This window comes from Neolamprologus multifasciatus, chromosome 3 (genome assembly GCF_963576455.1).
Source record: "Neolamprologus multifasciatus chromosome 3, fNeoMul1.2, whole genome shotgun sequence".
In the NCBI taxonomy this organism is placed as follows: Eukaryota; Metazoa; Chordata; class Actinopteri; order Cichliformes; family Cichlidae; genus Neolamprologus; species Neolamprologus multifasciatus.
In genome coordinates this window covers 6926015-6946225 of record NC_140441.1, presented here as the reverse complement: position 1 = coordinate 6946225, position 20211 = coordinate 6926015, and the positions used below count along the sequence as shown (strand labels likewise).

Genomic DNA, 20211 nt, shown 5'->3' with positions numbered 1-20211 from the left:
GGGTGCCGAAGGGCTACATTTGCTTGCTTGTTCAATTATTTCCATCGTGCTTTGACTGCGGCTGTAACCAGACCTATTCCAGCAGGATTTGTAAAAAGCGTTTTGCCAGACAACTTTTGTTCTGAGTCTGAGAAGCTTAGAGAGAAAGTGATCGGACTTCTCGTGTGGCTAGGCGCTGTTGAGGTTCACTTTCTCTTGACTTCACCAATTCTTTTGATATCCCAGCTGGAGAAGAAGGGTCAGATGAGGCTGAAGTATTTTTCATCAAAGCTTTATTACCACTGATCCCACTACATGCAGTCACAGCAAACACCAAGTGGTTCTGAGGAGTACTTCTCATACACACACCTTTTATAGGCTGTATTCCAATTCAAAGAGTTATATGTTTGAGAATATGTTTTTGTTCATCTGTTTATTTTTTTATGAGCTTTGTTTGATTTGTTGAGTATCTGAGGCTGAGACCGCGGGACTGTAAAAACATGATTGTTGGGCTTCATTTCTGTACTGAACAGTCATTTTAAGATTAGCTAGTAAATAACAATTAGCTAATGTTGCTCATGAGACTAAAGTCATCTTATGTCGGTAATGTAAATATTATACTGCCAATATTACAGTTATTATTATATTAATCATTATTAGTTATTACAGCATTGAACTTGAACTCTGTGTCAAATACTGAGCTTCAGTAAAGATTCAAGTTGCATTTATTTATGTCCTATCACCTTAAATCTTCACTCAAAGACAAGTATCTTTGACAGTGTGTATATATAGATGTATCATATATAAGATACAAATATTGTTATTTCATTTTGTTGGCATTACTAAATTTGGCTCAATTCTTACATATATTTGTAACAAGAAAATGTACAAATTGTGATAACTGTTTCTGATCAAATGAAGAGTAGAATGATAGCATTAACTGACTTTCTTGTTGTGTTTGTGGATATATTACTGACTTTAATTATCCATAAATTCATCGCATTCTCTGTAAGATTAAGGTCAACTGTGGAAAAGCATATATTTTAAAGTCAAGGCTTAAGATTAAGAAAAGATTACGTCTGCATGGCCCACAAGCTCATGTGACCTTAGGACGTCACTGTCATCTTCTTGCTCCTGAAAATATATACATACAACCACCCTTTTCCTTGTCTGTGTGGAGTAGGTGGAATCTAATGAGGTGCTTCAGGTGGCTGAGTTTATACTGCTACCATTACTGCTACCACTGCTGTGAGCCGGACTTGTGGATCTATAGAAGTCCATATTTACAGGGTGTAGCATCCACTGGGTAAAGGCAATGATATGCAGGGGGGTCAGTGGCTTTTTCCCTTTCAGGTTCTTGTGGGCAGCTGATGACTTTCTTGTTGTAGCTGCTTCTCGGTTTCCACATTGAAGTTTCATAGGTATTGTTGTCACTGAGGAGTTTAGTTATGTTTATTTGCTCTGCATTTTTTTTTATCAGAGATAAAATGCATATACTTTTTGTGTCCCAGCTGAGTAACAGGAGAAGAGTCTGGTGGAGCAACAGAGGAACAATTTCAGCCATTTGGACTCAGCTCAGCCACTATAGAGGAAAAAATGACTTCAACACAAAAGGTGAGACAAAACATCACAGTTACACTGTTATTGAAACTGTGTGCACAGCTGGTTGGTTTTTAAAAACATGTTAACAGCAGCTTTATCTTTTCCATCCCTCCTCCATATACACAGAATCTACATTCACAACCAAAAAACTCAGATGTTACAAGAAGATACAAACATATTTTTTATCGGCACACATTGAAACAACAATATAAAAAATTGAACTCACAATTTTTTATGAGTAAAATATTTTCCCCACTTATCAATATTTCTTCAATATGTATTTTTCATTACGACTCTCATTGTAGCACATCATTGAAATGTGATATTATCACCAGAAGGTGGTGGAAACACACCTACTGTAACTCCGAAATGACAACACACGCACGGCTTCTTCAAGACGGGCGCTTCACTGCATTTATTGAACGCCGTGAAAACTACAAACATAAAACACAAAGGCTTTAAGCGCTTCAGTCTATCAAAAGTAACACTCGTGCTTTAACAACAAAAAATTACCTCGTGGTCGCCTGCCACTTCGGAGGTCCTAGAAGAATACCTTTACAGTCTTTTTCATTCTAAAACATAAAATAATTAGAACACCATACATTACAAATTTCCACAATATTACAGTACAGTTGCAAATGACAAATACCTTGTACAGCTCGTAGACTAACCAGGCCTTTGCAGATAGCTCGCTGAACTCCTTAGCGTGATTATTTAACGTGGGCTCACAGCCTATACTATCACGCCCAAACCTCGCGATAATAGCAGTGTAACAAAACTTGTTCTTTGTGACAAGATAAACACACCCTTACAATATTGACCACAGAAATCTACAAGCAAGAACATTTTAACTGCTGGAACCATCTATTAAACTTCTTTATACATAAGCCATTTCTGTGACACTTACACTCCCACCAAAATCACTCATTGTTTGCAATGTGATTTTCCAATGAGTGTCAACATTAGAGTCTGGTTCACTTTGCATGTCAGTGTCCAGTAAAGTCACTACCTTGTGAATGGGTCTTTCCAGATATATCAGCGTTGTCCGTGGTTTCCCCCTGTCAAAGGTAGTTCCACTGGTCTTGAGCTTCACCTTTCGAACCTTGCCATCTGGGCTCTTTATAGCCTCTACTATTAGAGCAAGTTTCCATTTACATCTTGGAGCATTATCATCCTGCAGTATCACAATGTCATTTACTCGCAGGTTTCGTGAGACGTTCTGCCACTTCTGTCGCCGCTGGAGATTTAACAGATACTCTCGCCTCCACCTTTGCCAAAACTCATTTGCTAGAAATTGTACTCTTTTCCATCTTTTGTTCAAGTACAAATTCTCTCTGCAAAACTCTCTTGGAGGTGGAAGAATAACCAAAGATTTCATCGTTAATATGTGATTGGGAGTTAGTGGCTCTGGTCCCAAGGGATCGTTGAGATACTCAACACTTAAAGGTCTGCTGTTAATGATGGCCATTGTCTCGTAAAGCAGTGTTCTTAGACTAGCTGTATCGAGTCTGTTTGAGAACTTGTCCAGCATCGCTGTCAATACACTTCGTACTGTACGAATTTGACGTTCCCAGACGCCCCCCATGTGGCTAGCTGCCGGAACGTTCACCACAAATTCACAACCAATAGCTCTTTGTGGTTCTTGATCTATATCCTTCATTAGCTCCAAAAGTTCTCTTTTGGCACCCATAAAGTTTGTCCCTTGGTCGCATCTTAATTGCCAGACAGGACCTCTTATGGCTATCAGAACTCGAAGAGCGTTCATGAAGGCATCCGTCAATAAGTCATCTAGTGTTTCAATGTGCACAGCTCGTGAACATAAACACGTGAACAATAGTTCATACCTTTTGACTTCCTTTCTTCCTTCCTTTACCAGGAATGGCCCGAAACAGTCCACGCCATAATACGTGAAAGGAGGTGCCATTTCTGTTCTCACTTCTGGCAAATCTGACATCTGTTGGACATTTGTAGCCTTTCTGTATCTTCTGCACTTAACACAATGGTAAATGTGTGAAGAAACAACACTCCCACATCCTAAAATCCATATGACATTTTCCTGCAATTCATTTATTGTCATCCCTCTTCCCTGGTGATGTACACGTTCATGGTAGTGTTTGACGAGTAGGGCTGACACATGGGACTCCTTGGAGAGAATTGCAGGGTGTTTTACATCATAGTGTAAAGCTGATTGAGATAATCTTCCTCCCACCCTGAGAACATCCGACTTGTCCAAAAAGGCATTTAACTGCTTTAGTCTGCTGCGCTTGTGCAGAGAATTTTCTCCTTGAGATCTGATCTTATGTATGTCCTCAGTAAAGACGTCTCTTTGCACTGGCTTGATGATGAATAATTCTGTGTCTTTTCTTTTTTCAAGATCTGTCACTTTGTTCGTTCTTTGTTGAACACCCTTGTACTCTTTGGTGAATCCTTGGCCTTGATAGCTCTCGACCAACTGGAGAACTTCTTTAAACGCTCTAGCACTGGGTTTGCTTCCTTCGAATGTACAGTGTGCGTATAGCCTTTACGAACTTCAGGATCCATTTCTTCAACCTCTCCCACCATTTCCCTTTGACTGGAAGATCTTGTTTCCAAAGAAAATTGGGACCTTTCAACCAGTTTGACTCTTTCAGCTGAGTAGCATTTAAACCTCTGGAGGCCTGATCAGCTGGATTTTCCTCTGAGCTGACATGCTGTCATTTTCCAGGACTTGTGCTTTGTCTTATTTGTTGAATTCGATTGGCGACAAATGTGTGAAATCTTTTAGCATCATTATTTATGTATGCTAATACGACTTGTGAATCTGTCCAATAATATTCCTGTAGACTTTGGATGTCTAGTTCTCGTTTGATCACATCTGCGATGCGAACTGAAGTCACGGCCGATGACAGTTTGAGCCTTGGGATGGTTGTTTGCTTAATGGCCGTAACTCTTGCCTTGCCCATGATGAGTGCACAACTGACCTGTCCTTCTCTACCTTTTGCTCTGAGGTATGAACATGAAACATGAAACTGTGCAATTCGTACTGCACAATGTCAGAATCTTGTGAGTAGCTTCATGGGATCTTCAGAGCTGCCAACTTGGGCAGGTCTCTCAACCATGCTTCCCATTGTGGTAGAATGTGATCTGGGAGATCCTCGTCCCAATTAACTTTCTCCTTGCACAACGTTTGGAGTATTTGCTTTCCAATTAATATGAATGGGGCAACAAACCCAAGGGGGTCAAAGACTGAAGCAACAATCGAGAGCACCCCTCTCCTTGTCAATGGATTGTCTTTAACTTGGACTCTGAATTGGAATTCATCTGCCTCTATGCACCATTGTACTCAAAGTGCACGTTCAATGTGGAGTTCTCCAAGAGCCATGTCCTGGTCTTTGGCTTTAGCTCGTTCCTCTTGGGGAATAGCTGCAAGCACTGCTTTATCGTTTGACACAAACTTATGCAGATGTAGGTTGCCCGTTTTACAAAGTGCCCTTGACTCTTTTACCAACTGTATGGCTTCAACTGTTGATGTCACACTAGCGAGTCCGCCATCAATGTAAAAACCTCTTTGGATGAACTCAATAGTCTCTTCATTGAATCTGTTTCTACCTTGAGAAGCAATATGTTTGAGTCCGAAATTGCAGCACCCGGGAGATGAAGCTGCTCCGAAAAGATGCACTCTCATCCTGTACACTGAAGGCTCAGAGTTTAAATCGCCTTTGTCCCACCAAAGAAATCTCAAATAATCTTGATCCTCCTTGATGACGTGGAATTGGTGGAACATCCTCTGCACGTCAAACATGATGGCGATGGGGCCCTTTCTGAATCGACATAACACTACAATCAGTGCGTTGGTAAGATCTGGTCCAGTCAGAAGGTGATCATTAAGAGATGTCCCCTGGAAACGGGCCGAACAATAAAAAAACACATGTATCTTCTCAGGTTTGTGAGGGTGGTAGACCCCATGGTGTGGTATATACCATGCTGCCTCATTATCCAGTTCTTGCTCTGGGACCTTCTCTGCGTCTCCACGGGCTATGACGTTGTCCATGAACTTGACGTAATCTTCATAGTATTTCTTATCTCTTCTGAGCCGACGTTCCAACGAAGACAGTCTATGCTCAGCGCATTGTTTGTTGTTTGGAAGATTCGGGTTGTCGGTTTTGAATGGCAATGGGAGTTCATAGTGACCGTTTTCCTTTTGCCTTATGCCTTTGGTCACCTTTGACATGAACAAAATGTCTTCCTGAGAGACTGGATTGTCATCTGTTGCATGCTCAGAGAAATCAGATCCCAAAGCCTTTATCACATCAGCTGGACCCACTTCCTTCACTTGAGTTCTGCATACAAAATGCACTTCTTGCCTGAGTTCAACTGCTTGTTGTACTGCAGGAGTAACTTCTCGAACAGTGATTCTGTGGCTTATGCCAATATCATCATTGTGATTTTGAACTTGAAACGTACACCCAACTATGCTCCAGCCGAGATCAGTTAGCTGTGCGTAAGGCTGATTCTCCTCACCTGCAATGACTTCCCGTGGAAGAAGGGCTTGCTGACAGTTATAGCCGAGAAGCAGACCAACTTCGCATTCAAGCATTGGAGGTAACCTATCTGCCAGCCTTTCGAGGTGAGGCCAATTCAAAGCAGTTTCAGACGTCGGGATGTGTGATCTGTTCACAGGGATGAACTCTCTTGTATAGACCGGTGGCAATGTAATTCTCTTTTCCTGCTTGTAGCCTCTAACTTGAAGATTTACCAGTTTCTCACATGGTATGACTGTTGACTTGGCGGACATGGTCGATAGTCTTAGATGAGCCTTACTCTTATCTGTGTCGAGATCCTGGGCTACTTCATCCAAGATAAAGGATGTATCGCTCTGAGAACCGAGAATACTAGAACTTCTCTGTCTGGGTGATTTTTTTTTTTTGATGAAACCCAGACAGGGGTGGCTGTAGCTCAGGAGGTAGAGCAGGTCACCTACCGATCGGAAGGTCGGTGGTTCGATCCCTGGCTCCTCCAGTCTGCATGTCAAGTGTCCTTGGGCAAGATACTAACCCCAACTTGCTCTCCGATGCATCCATCGGAGTATGAATGTGTATGTCGTTAGAAAGCACTAAGTATAGATAAAGTGCTTGTGAGAATGGGTGTGATTGGGTGAATGAGGCATGTTGTATAGAGCGCTTTGAGTACTCCGGGAGAGTAGAAAAGCGCTATATAAGAATCAGTCCATTTACAGGTAGAATGGAGGATGTCAGTGTGCTCGAAGTTACTTGAGTTACTGTATTAGAGATTGCGGCTGCTGGTTCGTCTCCTTCGTCCTTGTCTTGAGAGTTATTGTTCATTGCAGGCATTATCCTTTTACGCTCTACAAACTTGTCATCATGCAGACACGTGGGATGTTTCTTCTGGCATTTCTCACACGTATTCCTTTTATCACACTTCTTAGAATGATGTCCCCCCTTTAAACATCCAAAACACAGCTTTTCTGCTTGTACAAACTTGATATGATCCTGGACTGATTTTTCCATAAATTTGAAGCATTTATCCAGAGTGTGACCATTTCTTTTGCAGTAAAGGCAGGTCATAGGATTTACGTGACTTGAGTTGGTTAAGTGACTTGAAGTTATCGTTAATGTTTTAGCTTGAACGACTTGGTTGCGTGAGTGTTTGGGTTTACTGATTTCCAAACCCTTGAGGGCTTGCATTGAAGCTATGGGGTCACATGCTAAGTCCGCTTCAGTGGATACAAAATCTGTAAACATGTGAAATGATGGATACTCTCCATTAAGGATTTTTCTTATTTTCATCACTAAGCAAGAGTTTCTGAATTTCCATACAGTCATTGAGAACCTCTAATGTCTTTATGTGTGGCATCGCAGCTTCACAACTTCTAAGGAAGTCAGCAAACTCTCTCAACTAACTTCCATCCTTGGAGCTTATTTTAGGCCAACTGTGAAGTTTGTCTCTGAAGCATTTTCCTATAGTGAACAGATCTCCAAAGCGCCTTTCCAGCACTTCCCAAGCTGCATCATACGCTTCATCTGTGCCCACTAGGAGAAATCCTTCAACCACTCTCATCCCTTTAACGTTAACTAGTAATGACTTCATGAACTTCTTCACAAATAAAATTTTTATCATTAGAGAAAAATTACCAATGATCATCCCACAGATGTCATATTATCGACAGCTACTCTTAGTACCATTGATGTTAAGTTAGACTCTTTTTCTCCAATTGATCTCTCTGAGTTAACTTCAATAATTACTTCCTCCAAACCATCAACGTGTCTTTTAGCCCCCATTCCTACAAAACTGCTCAAAGAAGTCCTGCCATTAATTAATTCTTCGATCTTAAATATGATCAACCTATCTCTAATAATCGGCTATGTACCACAGGCCTTCAAGCTGGCTGTCTCAAAAAGCCATCTCTAGACCCAGCAGTCTTAGCTAATTGTAGGCCAATCTCCAACCTTCCTTTCATATCAAAAATCCTTGAAAGAGTAGTTGTCAAACAGCTAAAAGATCATCTGCAGAGGAATGGTTTATTTGAAGAGTTTCAGTCAGGTTTCAGAGTTCATCACAGCACAGAAACAGCTTTAGTGAAGGTTACAAATGATCTTCTTATGGCCTCTGACAGTGGACTCATCTCTGTGCTTGTCCTGCTAGACCTTAGTGCAGCGTTCGATACTGTTGACCATAATATCCTATTAGAGCGATTAGAACATGCTGTAGGTATTACAGGTACTGCACTGCAGTGGTTTGTATCATATCTATCTAATAGACTCCAATTTGTGCATGTAAATGGAGAGTCCTCTTCACACACTGAGGTTAATTGTGGAGTTCCACAGGGTTCAGTGCTAGGACCAATTCTGTTTACATTATACATGCTTCCCTTAGGCAGCATCATTAGAAGACATAGCATATATTTTCACTGCTATGCAGATGACACGCAGCTCTATCTATCCATGAAGCCAGATAACACACACCAATTAGTTAAACTGCAGCGATGTCTTAAAGACATAAAGACCTGGATGGCCGCTAACTTTCTGCTTCTTAATTCAGATAAAACTGAGGTTATTGTACTCGGCGCTGATAAGCTTAGAAATATGGTATCTAAGCAGATTCTTACTCTGGATGGCATTACCTTGGCCTCCAGTAACACTGTGAGGAACCTTGGAGTAATTTTTGACCAGGACATGTCCTTCAACGCACATATTAAACAAATATGTAAGACTGCGTTCTTCCATTTGCGCAACATCTCTAAAATTAGAAATATCCTGTCTCAGAGTGACGCTGAAAACTAGTTCATGCATTTATTACTTCCAGGCTGGACTACTGCAATTCATTATTATCAGAATGTCCTAAAAAACTCACTGAAAAGCCTTCAGCTAATCCAAAATGCTGCAGCAAGAGGACTGACAGGGACTAGAAAGAGAGAGCATATTTCTCCTGTTTTGGCTTCCCTTCATTGGCTTCCTGTTAAATCCAGAATTGAATTCAAAATCCTGCTCCTCACATACAAGGTCTTAAATAATCAGGCCCCATCTTATCTTAATGACCTTGTAGTATATCACCCTATTAGAGCACTTCGCTCTCGCTCTGTAGGCCTACTTGTTGTTCCTAGAGTATTTAAAAGTAGAATGGGAGGGAGAGCCTTCAGTTTTCAGGCCCCTCTTCTGTGGAACCAGCTTCCAGTTTGGATTCGGGAGACAGACACTATCTCTACTTTCAAGATTAGGCTTAAAACTTTCCTTTTTGCTAAAGCATATAGTTAGTGCTGGACCAGGTGACCCTGAATCCTCCCTTAGTTATGCTGCAATAGACGTAGGCTGCCGGGGATTCCCATGATGCATTGAGTTTTTCCTTTCCAGTCACCTTTCTCACTCACTATGTATTAATAGACTTCTCTGCATTGACTCATATCTGTTATTAACCTCTGTCTCTCTTCCACAGCATGTCTTTTATCCTGTCTTCCTTCTCTCACCCCAACTGGTCGCAGCATATGGCCGCCCCTCCCTGAGCCTGGTTCTGCCGGAGGTTTCTTCCTGTTAAAAGGGAGTTTTTCCTTCCCACTGTCGCCAAAGTGCTTGCTCATAGGGGGTCATATGATTGTTGGGTTTTTCTCTGTATCTATGAAGCGCCTTGAGGCGACTTTTGTTGTGATTTGGCGCTATATAAATAAAATTGAATTGAATTGAATTGCGGGTCCACCAAGGTACTTCCTGAGATAATAGTCTTTCGTTCTTTGGAATGTTTTTTCTTTCAATCAAGGTCTCAAATGACAACTGCCAGTCCTTAAACTTTAAAGGGTCACCAGTGAATAGTACAGGTTCTGGAGTTGGAAGATGATTAGCACTTATTGCGTCTGCTAGGATGCCGACTAGTTCCAAGTTTGGCTGTGGATGAGTTGCTGAAGCGGCAGCTTGTGTTGCTTTAGGGATAAATGGCGGACTTGATGCGTTAACTGCTTGGCCTGTGGTGCCCTTAGGTTGCACACCAGGATTTTGTTGGGCTTGGTTTATGACTGTGGGAGTATGTGGAACAAATGCAGGGCTTGTGGCATTATGGGCTTGGGTTGTATTTGGAGCTTGAGAGGAAACTTGTGGTGGAGCAGGGATTGCTGAAGTTTCGCTCTCAGTTTTGATACTGCGCACTAAACTACGACTTTCTGAAATACTTTCAGCTTCTGCATAAACCTTTACTTTAGCTCTTGCAGCATTAAATTTTTGAACCTCTTCCAAGCGTTCAATCTTTCTGCGCTGCTCCTCCATTGTTTGTTGCCTTTCCAAGTTTTCAAGTTCCAACTTTTTTAGTTCAGCTGCTTTCCTTTCTTGATCCTCCATTACTGCTAATATTTCCTGACACGCAACTGCCTCAGCCTCTGCTTCTATTCTTTTGATTGTTTGTGAGTATGACTGGCTTGAACCACTTTTAGACCTTCATGATTTTGACCTTAATTTAGTACTTTCAGATCCTAAGCATGATCCAACATCTGGCCATGGCTCTTCATCACCATCTGCAAGGTCTCCTTGTAAGTGTTTTTTTAGCTCTTCTGACAATGAACGAGGAAAGTGATGTACATGCATCCACTTTGCGTCTTTCATCTGCATCAGGAGTTTGTATTTGCCGTATTTGTTCATAAATGGTTTGTACATCTTTGAAGGCAACATTTACATTGTTGATGAGCTCATTTAATTCACTCTCGGAAACTTCATTTCTTAATATTACTTTGCTCAATCTTGCTTCATATCTCCATTTTTCAAAAACAATGGCATATCTGTGTTGGAGGCCTTGGAGTTTCTTCTCTTGAAGCTCTTTATCCTTTTCTGTTAGTGTTCTTACTCTTTCACTTTTACGAACAGTCTGTAGTTCTGTAATTTGTTCATCATCATTGTCTTCCACTTCGGTAAGTGGTACAGCATGGTGCTCTTCGAGATCTTTGTCAACCATCTCGGGATTCTTGTTAAATGTCATTGAGCGCACTGTGTTTAGATATCAAATACTGTATACTTTAAGTGCACCTTTTCTTAAAGGACCTTGTAAACTTCACTCAAACTTTGACCTTGAGCAAGCAAAGAGAACTATTCACCAAACTACAAAGCATCACCTTGAAGTACAGTAGAAATTAAATAAACTTTGACAAATGTGTTATAGAAACTTATTGTGGCTCTTTAAACTTTACTTAAACCACTATTATTCTACCTTTAACACTGTCCTTTATTAATTTCCACCTTACTCCAGTTGTACAACGTTGTTGCCGCTGTGCTTGGCTGCTTGAGAACGGTGAGCTTATGCAATGGCGCCCTCTTGTGTCGCTCCACTTCACCGTCACTCTCTGCAGCTGCCAGCTGTCTTTGTAATTAGCTTCTCACCGGCACTGGCTAGGGCGCATTTTAACTGTAACTCCGAAATGACAACACTGGCACGGCTTCTTCAAGACGGGCGCTTCGCTGCATTTATTGAACGCCGTGAAAACTACAAACATAAAACACAAAGGCTTTAAGCGCTTCAGTCTATCAAAAGTAACACTCGTGCTTTAACAACAAAAAATTACCTCGTGGCCGCCTGCCACTTCGGAGGTCCTAGAAGAATACCTTTACAGTCTTGTTCATTCTAATTTAAAACATAAAATAATTAGAACACCATACATTACAAATTTTCACAATATTACAATACAGTTATGGCAAATGACAAATACCTTGTACAGCTGGTAGACTAACCAGGCCTTTGCAGATAGCTCGCCGAACTCCTTAGCGTGATTATTAAACGTGGGCTCACAGCCGATGCTATCACGCCCAAACCTCGCGATAATAACGGTGTAACAAAACTTGTTCTTTGTGACAAGATAAACACACCCTTACAATATTGACCACAGAAATGTACAAGCAAGAACATTTTAACTGCTGGAACCATCTATTAAACTTCTTTATACATAAGCCATTTCTGTGACACTTACACCTACAATGTGTTTGTTGACATGTTTGATTCCACTAATAGAGGGAGTTACAGTTTGGTCGATGACTGCATTTCACTCACTGTCTCTGTTTGTATCTCTGTCACTGCAGGACCAACATGGACCAAGAAGTCAGGGCTCTCAGGAGGCCGATAAACCTCACAGAAGAAAGGGAGAGAAAACATACAGCTGTGATGAGTGTGGGAAGGATTTTAAACGGGCTGGAGACTTAAAAAGACACCAACTCATCCACAGTGGAATTAAACCTTACAGCTGTGATGAGTGCGGGAAGTCTTTTACCCGGGCTGAAAACTTAAAAACACACCAACTCATCCACAGTGGATTTAAACCTTACAGCTGTGATGAGTGCGGGAAGTGTTTTACCCAGGCTGGAAACTTAAAAGCACATCGACTCATCCACAGTGGATTTAAACCTTACAACTGTGACTTGTGTGGAAAGTCTTTTACCCTGGCTGGAGGCTTAAAAGCACATCAACTCATCCACAGTGGATTTAAACCTTACAGCTGTGACTTGTGTGGAAAGTCTTTTACTGAGGCTGGAGGCTTAAAAGCACATCGACTCATCCACAGTGGATTTAAACCTTACAGCTGTGACTTGTGTGGAAAGTATTTTACCGAGGCTGGAAACTTAAAAAAACACCAACTCATCCACAGTGGAATTAAACCTTACAGCTGTGACTTGTGTGGAAAGTATTTTACCGAGGCTGGAAACTTAAAAACACACCAACTCATCCACAGTGGAGTTAAATCTTACAGCTGTGACTTGTGTGGGAAGTCTTTTACCCGGGCTGAAGACTTAAAAAGACACCAACTCATCCACAGGAGAGTTAAACCTTACAGCTGTGACTTGTGTGGAAAGTCTTTTACCCAGGCTCAAACCTTAAAAAATCCACAGTGGAGTTAAAGCACACTACTGTGACTTGTGTGGTAAAGCTTTTCCTCAAAGTCGAAAATTATAGAAACTTACCGAAGCATCTAGTTACCCACTCTGGAATTAAGGCCTACAGTTGCAAGTTTTGTGGAAAAAGTTTCAGTGAAAAACACGACCGAAATATTCACCTACGGATTCACACTGGAAATGGTGTTTACTGCTGTGATCAGTGTGGGAAACTGTTTACAACAGATGCACAGTTACAACAACACATGTTTAGCCACACTGAAGAGAGACCTTACAAAGGTGACCTGTGTGAGAAGACTTTTAAATCATACAAGTGCAGTTACTGTGAAGTATGTATTTATCCTTTTATCCTTTAACCTGATTGTTTGGAACAAGTCTCATCAGTAAACTTATGGAGTTATACTGAATGAACTGTTTGGAAAAATAAAGAGTCTTTTCGTTCAGTAAGCTGAGTGTTATAATGTAAACAGTAAAATGTAATTGGATGTTGGCAGAGATGCTCTTTGTTTCAGGCGACATTCAGGATAAAAATAAAAAAGCAGTGCAACACAGATGGATCCAGTTCTCAGCCCTGTTGTCACTGTGGTGGTGGGAAAGAGTTTCTTTGTAACCTTTGTGGAAAAACCTCCAATCATCAACGGGACCTAAAACCACATCAACGTAGACACACTGGAGACAAAATGAACGGCTACAAAGAATGTGGGAGAGGCTTCCACACACCAAGTACATTAAAAATACATGAACTCTTCCACAGTGGGGTGAAAAAGCACATCTGTGACTAGTGTGGGTCATCCTTCACCACTGCACGTGAGCTTAAAGAAAAAGCATAAGCAAATCCACACAGGAGAGACACCATACAAGTGCAGACACTGTGAAAAAAGCTTCTCACAATCAGGTCATCGTAACAAACATGAACGTACGCACATGGAAGTGAACTTCAGCTGTGACCAGTGTGACAAGAGCTTCAGGAATGTCATTTCATACTCCGAACACAAACAATCCCACGCTGTAAATAAACTGTTTCACTTTTACCAATGTGCAAAAACATTCACTTCATTATCTGCTCTGTGCAAACATCACCCTTATCATGCAGGACTGAAATCACTGGATCACAATGAATCTGAAGAGAGAGAAAGATCCTTTTCTGGTTTCAGGGTCAGACTTAAAAACCTTGAGATCAGGCTCCACAGAGTTCAGATGGAATCTCCTGTAAAGAGTGTCAGCTAATGTCACACTTGGATCTGATGAGGTAGCTCTGATTTCTGGAGTTGCAGTGAATAATCTTGAATGTTACATTTAGGAAGCTGCATGTATAGATATGTAAATCAAGTTTATGTTTTTTCCTTTGAGGGATTTTAATTCTCTAAAATGTTATCCCGGTTACATTTTAATCTTTGTTCCCTTAGGACACAGTAGTGTTTAGTAGTTGTACTATTAAAGTTATAGGAATGTCTTTTATTTCTGTTTTTTAACCAAACTGGTATTCTATCAAAAATCACATATGGATATGTAAATCATTTGTTTTATTTGAACTTTTTTAGCTTTTCCAAAATTAACTTATTTTTTATGTATTCATTGCATGTTTCACCTCAGTTAAATTTCAATCCTTCATTCATATTTAAACTTTTGCCGTGGTAAAATCTTCTCTTAAATCCTTTTCTCCCAAAACAGCAAATAATTTCACAGCAGTTGCTCTTAAAATTTCCAAAATGAACTTAATATGTCCACCAGCTTTGAAACAACACCTGCTGTGACTTTATGTCCAGAAAAAAGAAACTCAAGCTGAACTGGTTTTGGGCTGTACTTCCATGTAATACCTTTTTTTTTTTTTTTTACCAGAAGATGGAGCAGTGAGGCTGTGTAACCTTTATTTAATTAGGGAAAGAACACAATATTCACAGTGGCAGCAAAGAACTGTTAAAAGTTCAAAACAGCAACACACATCAGAACCATTTTAAAGATCACAGGTGACTAATTTTAGTTAATTCAAATCCTATTAAACATCTATTTTTGGCTCCTCCTTTCACTTCAGTGTATTTACTGTATCCTTGAAATCCACACGTTATTTTTTAATGAATTCATTTTGATCCACATGTTCTGCAGCTGTAGTTTCACAGCAAGTAGTTTGAGCCATGATTTCCGATTCAAACTAATTTAAATGTTTTTAGTGGTACATGTGGAGGTTTATCAGAGGAGGAGTCTTTGCTGCTCTCGGCACGGTTCCTGCACCTCATTAAAAACTCTGAAATGATCTTAAGGAAAAGATGTTTGATTTTTCTTAAAAACAAGATGTGGGCATGAAGTTTTCACAGAGTGTGTTTAAGATGCTTTGTGATTAGCATCTCACACATTCCAATAAAGCAGATGTTCCTGCATTGCAACAGTAGTTTGAAGATGTGTTCTTCCCCCGACCATCTGCAAGACTCTCATGCAGCACCAATTTGAAACCTGGAAAGTGTGTTCATGGCCCTACAGTTTGCCTAAGCACAAGAGACAAATTGTGCAAAAGGAATTGGCTGAAATGGTGAAAATGCTGTTATCTCAGGATGAAATGAGGATTTGTTCCTCAGTGTTTGGTCTCCTATGCTTATCTGTTTGCCAGATGATTTGTCCCAGCTGTTGAGAGGGGCCGGTTGTCTTTAAGGTGCTTCCAGGTAATTAAGAAGTGATTTGTCTGCAGAGGCCAAAGACAAAACCAGCCTTCTCTACTCTGTATGGTTCGTACCATTCGTCACACTTCTGTTAGGCTTGTTTGTAGCACCTCCTGTAGCGATAGCAGCGTCCTCACACTGCATATGCTGTTTGCTACCTGGATGATGTTGTCATTCACAGTGATACCTCGGTGGAGCATGTGCAGTGGGTGGTCACAGTCCCGAAAGTGTGTGGTTGGATGGAGGGACGCACAGTATTTGGGTACAATTTGGGAGCTGGGCATGTGCATCCACACATGATAAAACAGCAGCCATTGCATCTTGCCTGTGTCCCCACACAAAAAAGAACATCCTGATAATAATGAATTACAATATTCCAGACAAGAAGTAATAAATGCGTGAACGAGTTTTTCAGCATCACCCTGGAACAGGATATTTCTGATTTTAAAGATATTGCAGCAATGGAAGAAAGCAGTCTTAAATATTTTCTTTATATTTCCATAAAAGGAGAAATCCTGGTCAAAATGACTCTAAGATTCCATATAGTGTTACTGGAGGCCAAGGTATTGCATCCAGAAAAGGATAAAATCCCTAGTTGTTGATCAAATTGGCACAGAGCTTCCCCCATGCATTACCAAAGATTCACATCAAACTCATCCCATTCTTGATTACTTTAATGAACATTTTTTATTGTCACAGTTTGATACTGATGATTTCTTCTGAACACTCCTTTAGTTTAAACCCAGTGACAGTATGAAGTTATTGTGTGGATGCTTTAAGGCAGGGGTGTCAAACTCAAATACACAGTGGGCCAAAATTCAAAACTGGAACAAAGTCGCGGGCTAACGTTAATATTTATTGAAATATATTTATTCCTCCAGATATAAGAATGAATCTTTTCTTATGGACTCAAAGACGTTTTGCTGAAAAACTGAATATGGAACAAGCAAAGCTTAATACTAAACAATATATACATTAGCTGTATAATACCAGTAGGCCAGCTCTGATAGTAAATTGGTATGGCTTTGCGGGCCAAATGTAATTAGGCTGCAGGCCAAATTTGGCCCGCGGGCCAGAGTTTGACACCTATGCTTTAAGGCATCCACACTATTGAGTTCCTGTTTCTCTTTATTCTTTATACTTTATACTTTATACTTTATTCTTCATGTGGCTTCCATACGTTTTTTGGACTTTAACTACTTCCACAATTTTTGTGCTATTTTCACCGTTCAAATTTTAAACTATTCAGCTTTTTCTGCTAACGACTGCTATGACTTTTGGTATTTATTACTATTATACTTTTTAAAATATTGAGCTTTTTCCCTTTAATTTGTCCCATTGAAATGAATGGGAAACTTCTGCAATTCTGCTAAAACTTGCTTGTTTTTGTAACTTAACTACTTCCTCATACTTTCGCCTAGAACAACCATTCAAATTTTAAAATGTTCACAAATTATTGGGCTATTCATGTATGATTCAGCTTTTTCATATCTGTTACCGTTTTCATCTTATCCCTCTTTAAGTTTTGAGTTTCATCTTTGTGATTTTTCACAAAATACATGCGTTGTTATGGTTTCTATGCACTTGGCTTTCAGTGTGCCACTGTAAGTTTCGCAGTCTTCTCTTCATGTCCAAACAACTTCTTGCTACTTGCTCAATTTTCACTCAACTTCCACAAATTATACATCACAACATAGGTATTTTTGCTGGCTTTCAGAAAATGTCATTATCATTGTTGTGGGATTTATAGAATTTTGGCAAATCTCCTCAGACCAACACAAAGTCGGAAAACTCTCCATAGAAAGTCAATGTAGAGTTTGTTCAAAATCACCGCTTGATTTCTGTAATGAGAGGCATATTCGAATCGTCATATCTCCTTAACGAAGCGACGTTAAGACATGAGGCTTGTCCCGATATATCTTCAGACACTCCTGACGCTCACAATTCAAGAATTTTTTTCTCATCTATTAGCCTGCAAAAATCCTGTCTCTCTTCTGCGTGTGTGTAAAAACGGCTGCACCTGTTTTGGCGGGAAAAAGTACACACCCTCTCTGATTGGTGGATTCAAATTTAGCAGCTCCCAGTCTGCTTGACTGACCTACAAACTTGCTTCTCTCTCTTTCTGTGTGTGTGTGTGTGTGTGTGTGTGTGTGTGTGTGTGTGTGTGTTTAGTGAGAGAGAGAGAACCCTACCCTTATTTGGCAGCATCTCATTGTAGGATTTAAATTGAATATAGTTAGACTGGTTGACTGGATTAGAGCCTGTGTTTGTGTGTCCCTCTGTGCATTTGTGTTTCAACTTACAAAATTACAAAATATTTGTAATTTTGTAAGTTATTACTATTCTGCTAAATCATAGTATTTCTGCTACTTTTCGGTACTTGTGCTAAATACAGTATTTCTGCTAAATCATACTATTTCTGCTATTTTATAGGATTTGAGGTAAATAGAGTATTTCTGCTTTTTATAGGATTTGTAATAAAACATAGTATTTCTACTAAATGTAGTATTTATGCTTAATCATACTATTTCTATATATTACTGCCAGGTCCCCAGGCAGCCAATCCTCTGTGAGGACTGAGACATTCAAATTTGCATATCAGGGTCTGCACGGCTTCCCAGCCAGCCAATCATATCTGAGGTCTGAGACATTCAAATTTACAAATTAGGGCCTGCATGGCTTCCCAGCCAGCCAATCATATCTGAGGGCTGAGGCATTCAAATTTGCATATTGGGGCCTTCATGGCTTGTAAGCCAACCAGTCATCCATGTCATATATCTCTAAAAATTCACATTTTTATTTTAAATAGACAACACTTGACGATTCCCCCATCTCTTCTGAACAAAACGGTCCAAGAACGACCGCTCTAGCCCCTGAGGTTAGGTAATTATGGCCATTTGTTGGAGGGGAATCCTCAATATGAGAAAAAGACTGCAGAAATCCTGTTTCTCTGTGCTGCATGTGTGTGTAAAAGCCTGCACTTGGTGCATCAGTTTTGGCGGGAAAAAGTACATAACCTCTCTGATTGGTGGATTCAAATTCAGCAGCTCACAGCTGTTTGACTGACTAAGAAACATGCTGTTAACAGCCCCTGTTCACTTGCTGCCCTGCTGTGTGTGTGTGTGTGTGTGTGTGTGTGTGTGTGTGTGTGTGTGTGTGTGTGTGTGTGTGTGTGTGTGTGTGTGTGTGAGAGAGAGAGAGAGAGAGAGAGAAAGACCCTCTTTAGGGCAGCATCTCATTGTTGGATAAAAATATAATATATTCAGAATGGTTGACTGGCATAGACCCTGTGTGTGTGTCTCTCTCTGTACATTTCTGTATCCATATTTGATTTTGTGTTTATCTATTGTTTTTTCTTATTTGTTTTTGTTTTTTTCAAATGTATTTGGATTTCTTTTTTTCCACAGGTGAACAATAATTAGTTTTGACGGAGCTTAAACATGTTCCGTTTTTTTTCAGCTTGTCATTTTACTTTTCCAGTATTTTCACTTAAGTTCTTACTATTCTGCTCAATCATAGTATTTGTTCTAAATCATTGTTATTATGCTATATTGTAGTATTTCTGCTAAATCATAGTATTTCTACTATATTATATTTTTTTTTCTAAATATAGCATTTCTGCTATATAATTGTATTTCTGCTATGTTATAATATGTGTGCTAAACCAGAGTATTTGTGCTGAAACATAGTATTCTGCCAAATGATAGTATTTGTGCTAAAACATAGTATTAATTTAAAATTACAATATTCATAGTTCATCACAGTGTCTCTGGTAAATCACAGTATTTCTGCTATGTTGTACTATTTTTCTAATTCTAAATCATAGTGTTTCTGTAATGTTTAAGTATTTTTGGCTAAATATATTCTTTCTGTTATCTTATACTATTTCTCCTAAATTCTTGTATTTTTGAGAAGTTATCATGTTTCTGGTAAGTTCTGCTATGCTATTGTATTTCTGCAAAGTATTATGTTTCCTCTAAGATATTGCAGTTCTGCTAAGTTATTACATTTTAGCAAAGTTCCTTTGCTTCTGCAAAGTTTTTACAATTTCTGCAACTTTTCAGCTTTTTCAGTTTCATGTTTGTTTTCATGTAAGTATCTACACTTATATTATCTATCTATACTTGGTCTGCATCCTTCGAGGCCCCATTTGAAGGCTGATTATGTCACAACATAGGCCAGAATTCATAGTGCAGTGGTGGCTGTGGCTATTTAAAAAACAAAAAAGAAAAAAAAACAAACAGCAGATGGCTGAAGCGTGGTGGCCAAAGAATAAACTTTTAAAAGCAAGTATTAAATTTTAGATCACTTATATATCTGCAAAGAACGTTAAAACATTACTGTTGGCTACATGTCCACAAAGTTACAGTACTTTGACACAAAGGCATCTGCTGTGATGCTCACCCCTTTGATAGAGTCTCGCAAGTGTCAGCTTTTTTTTTATAGATATAAAAATATGGAAATGTATTGATGCAGGACCTGAATGATGATATATGGAATGTGGAACATCTGTCCATGCAGACAATATTGATTTGTAACTTAAAATTTGTTATTTTAACTAATAATCTTGTCAGCACAAAGTTCTTTATTTGGAGCACAGATCTACAAGAAAGATAAGTTGCTGAAACGTG

The 20211-nt window shown here is 39.7% G+C and overlaps 2 protein-coding genes across 3 annotated transcripts in view; both read left to right on the top strand.

Annotated features, from left to right (window-relative positions):
* LOC146521314 (uncharacterized) overlaps positions 1-20211 on the top strand; it is an 87447-nt gene that overhangs the window by 45651 nt on the left and 21585 nt on the right. For both annotated transcript variants that reach the window (XR_014873314.1, XM_085154980.1), the window contains exon 2: positions 1491-1593. Coding sequence is in view for 1 of the 2 variants with exons in the window: in XM_085154980.1 (XP_085011106.1) it covers positions 1576-1593 (18 nt within the window). In the remaining variant the exon portion in view is untranslated. The remainder of the gene's footprint in view (positions 1-1490; positions 1594-20211) is intronic.
* Positions 8564-14010, top strand: LOC146521316 (uncharacterized). The gene is made up of 2 exons (XM_085155175.1): positions 8564-10588; positions 12123-14010. The coding sequence occupies exons 1-2, from the start codon at positions 10538-10540 to the stop codon at positions 12933-12935; spliced, it is 864 nt and encodes a 287-aa protein (XP_085011301.1). The 5' UTR covers positions 8564-10537; the 3' UTR covers positions 12936-14010.

What these genes read in the sequence shown, in the direction of transcription:
- LOC146521316 (XM_085155175.1), top strand. Translation starts at nt 10,538, where the DNA reads ATGATCCAACATCTGGCCATGGCTCTTCATCACCATCTGCAAGGTCTC. An exon ending in ACCATCTGCAAGGTCTCCTT is followed by an intron (nt 10,589 to 12,122) that starts GTAAGTGTTTTT and finishes CTGTCACTGCAG; the next exon opens with GACCAACATGGACCAAGAAG.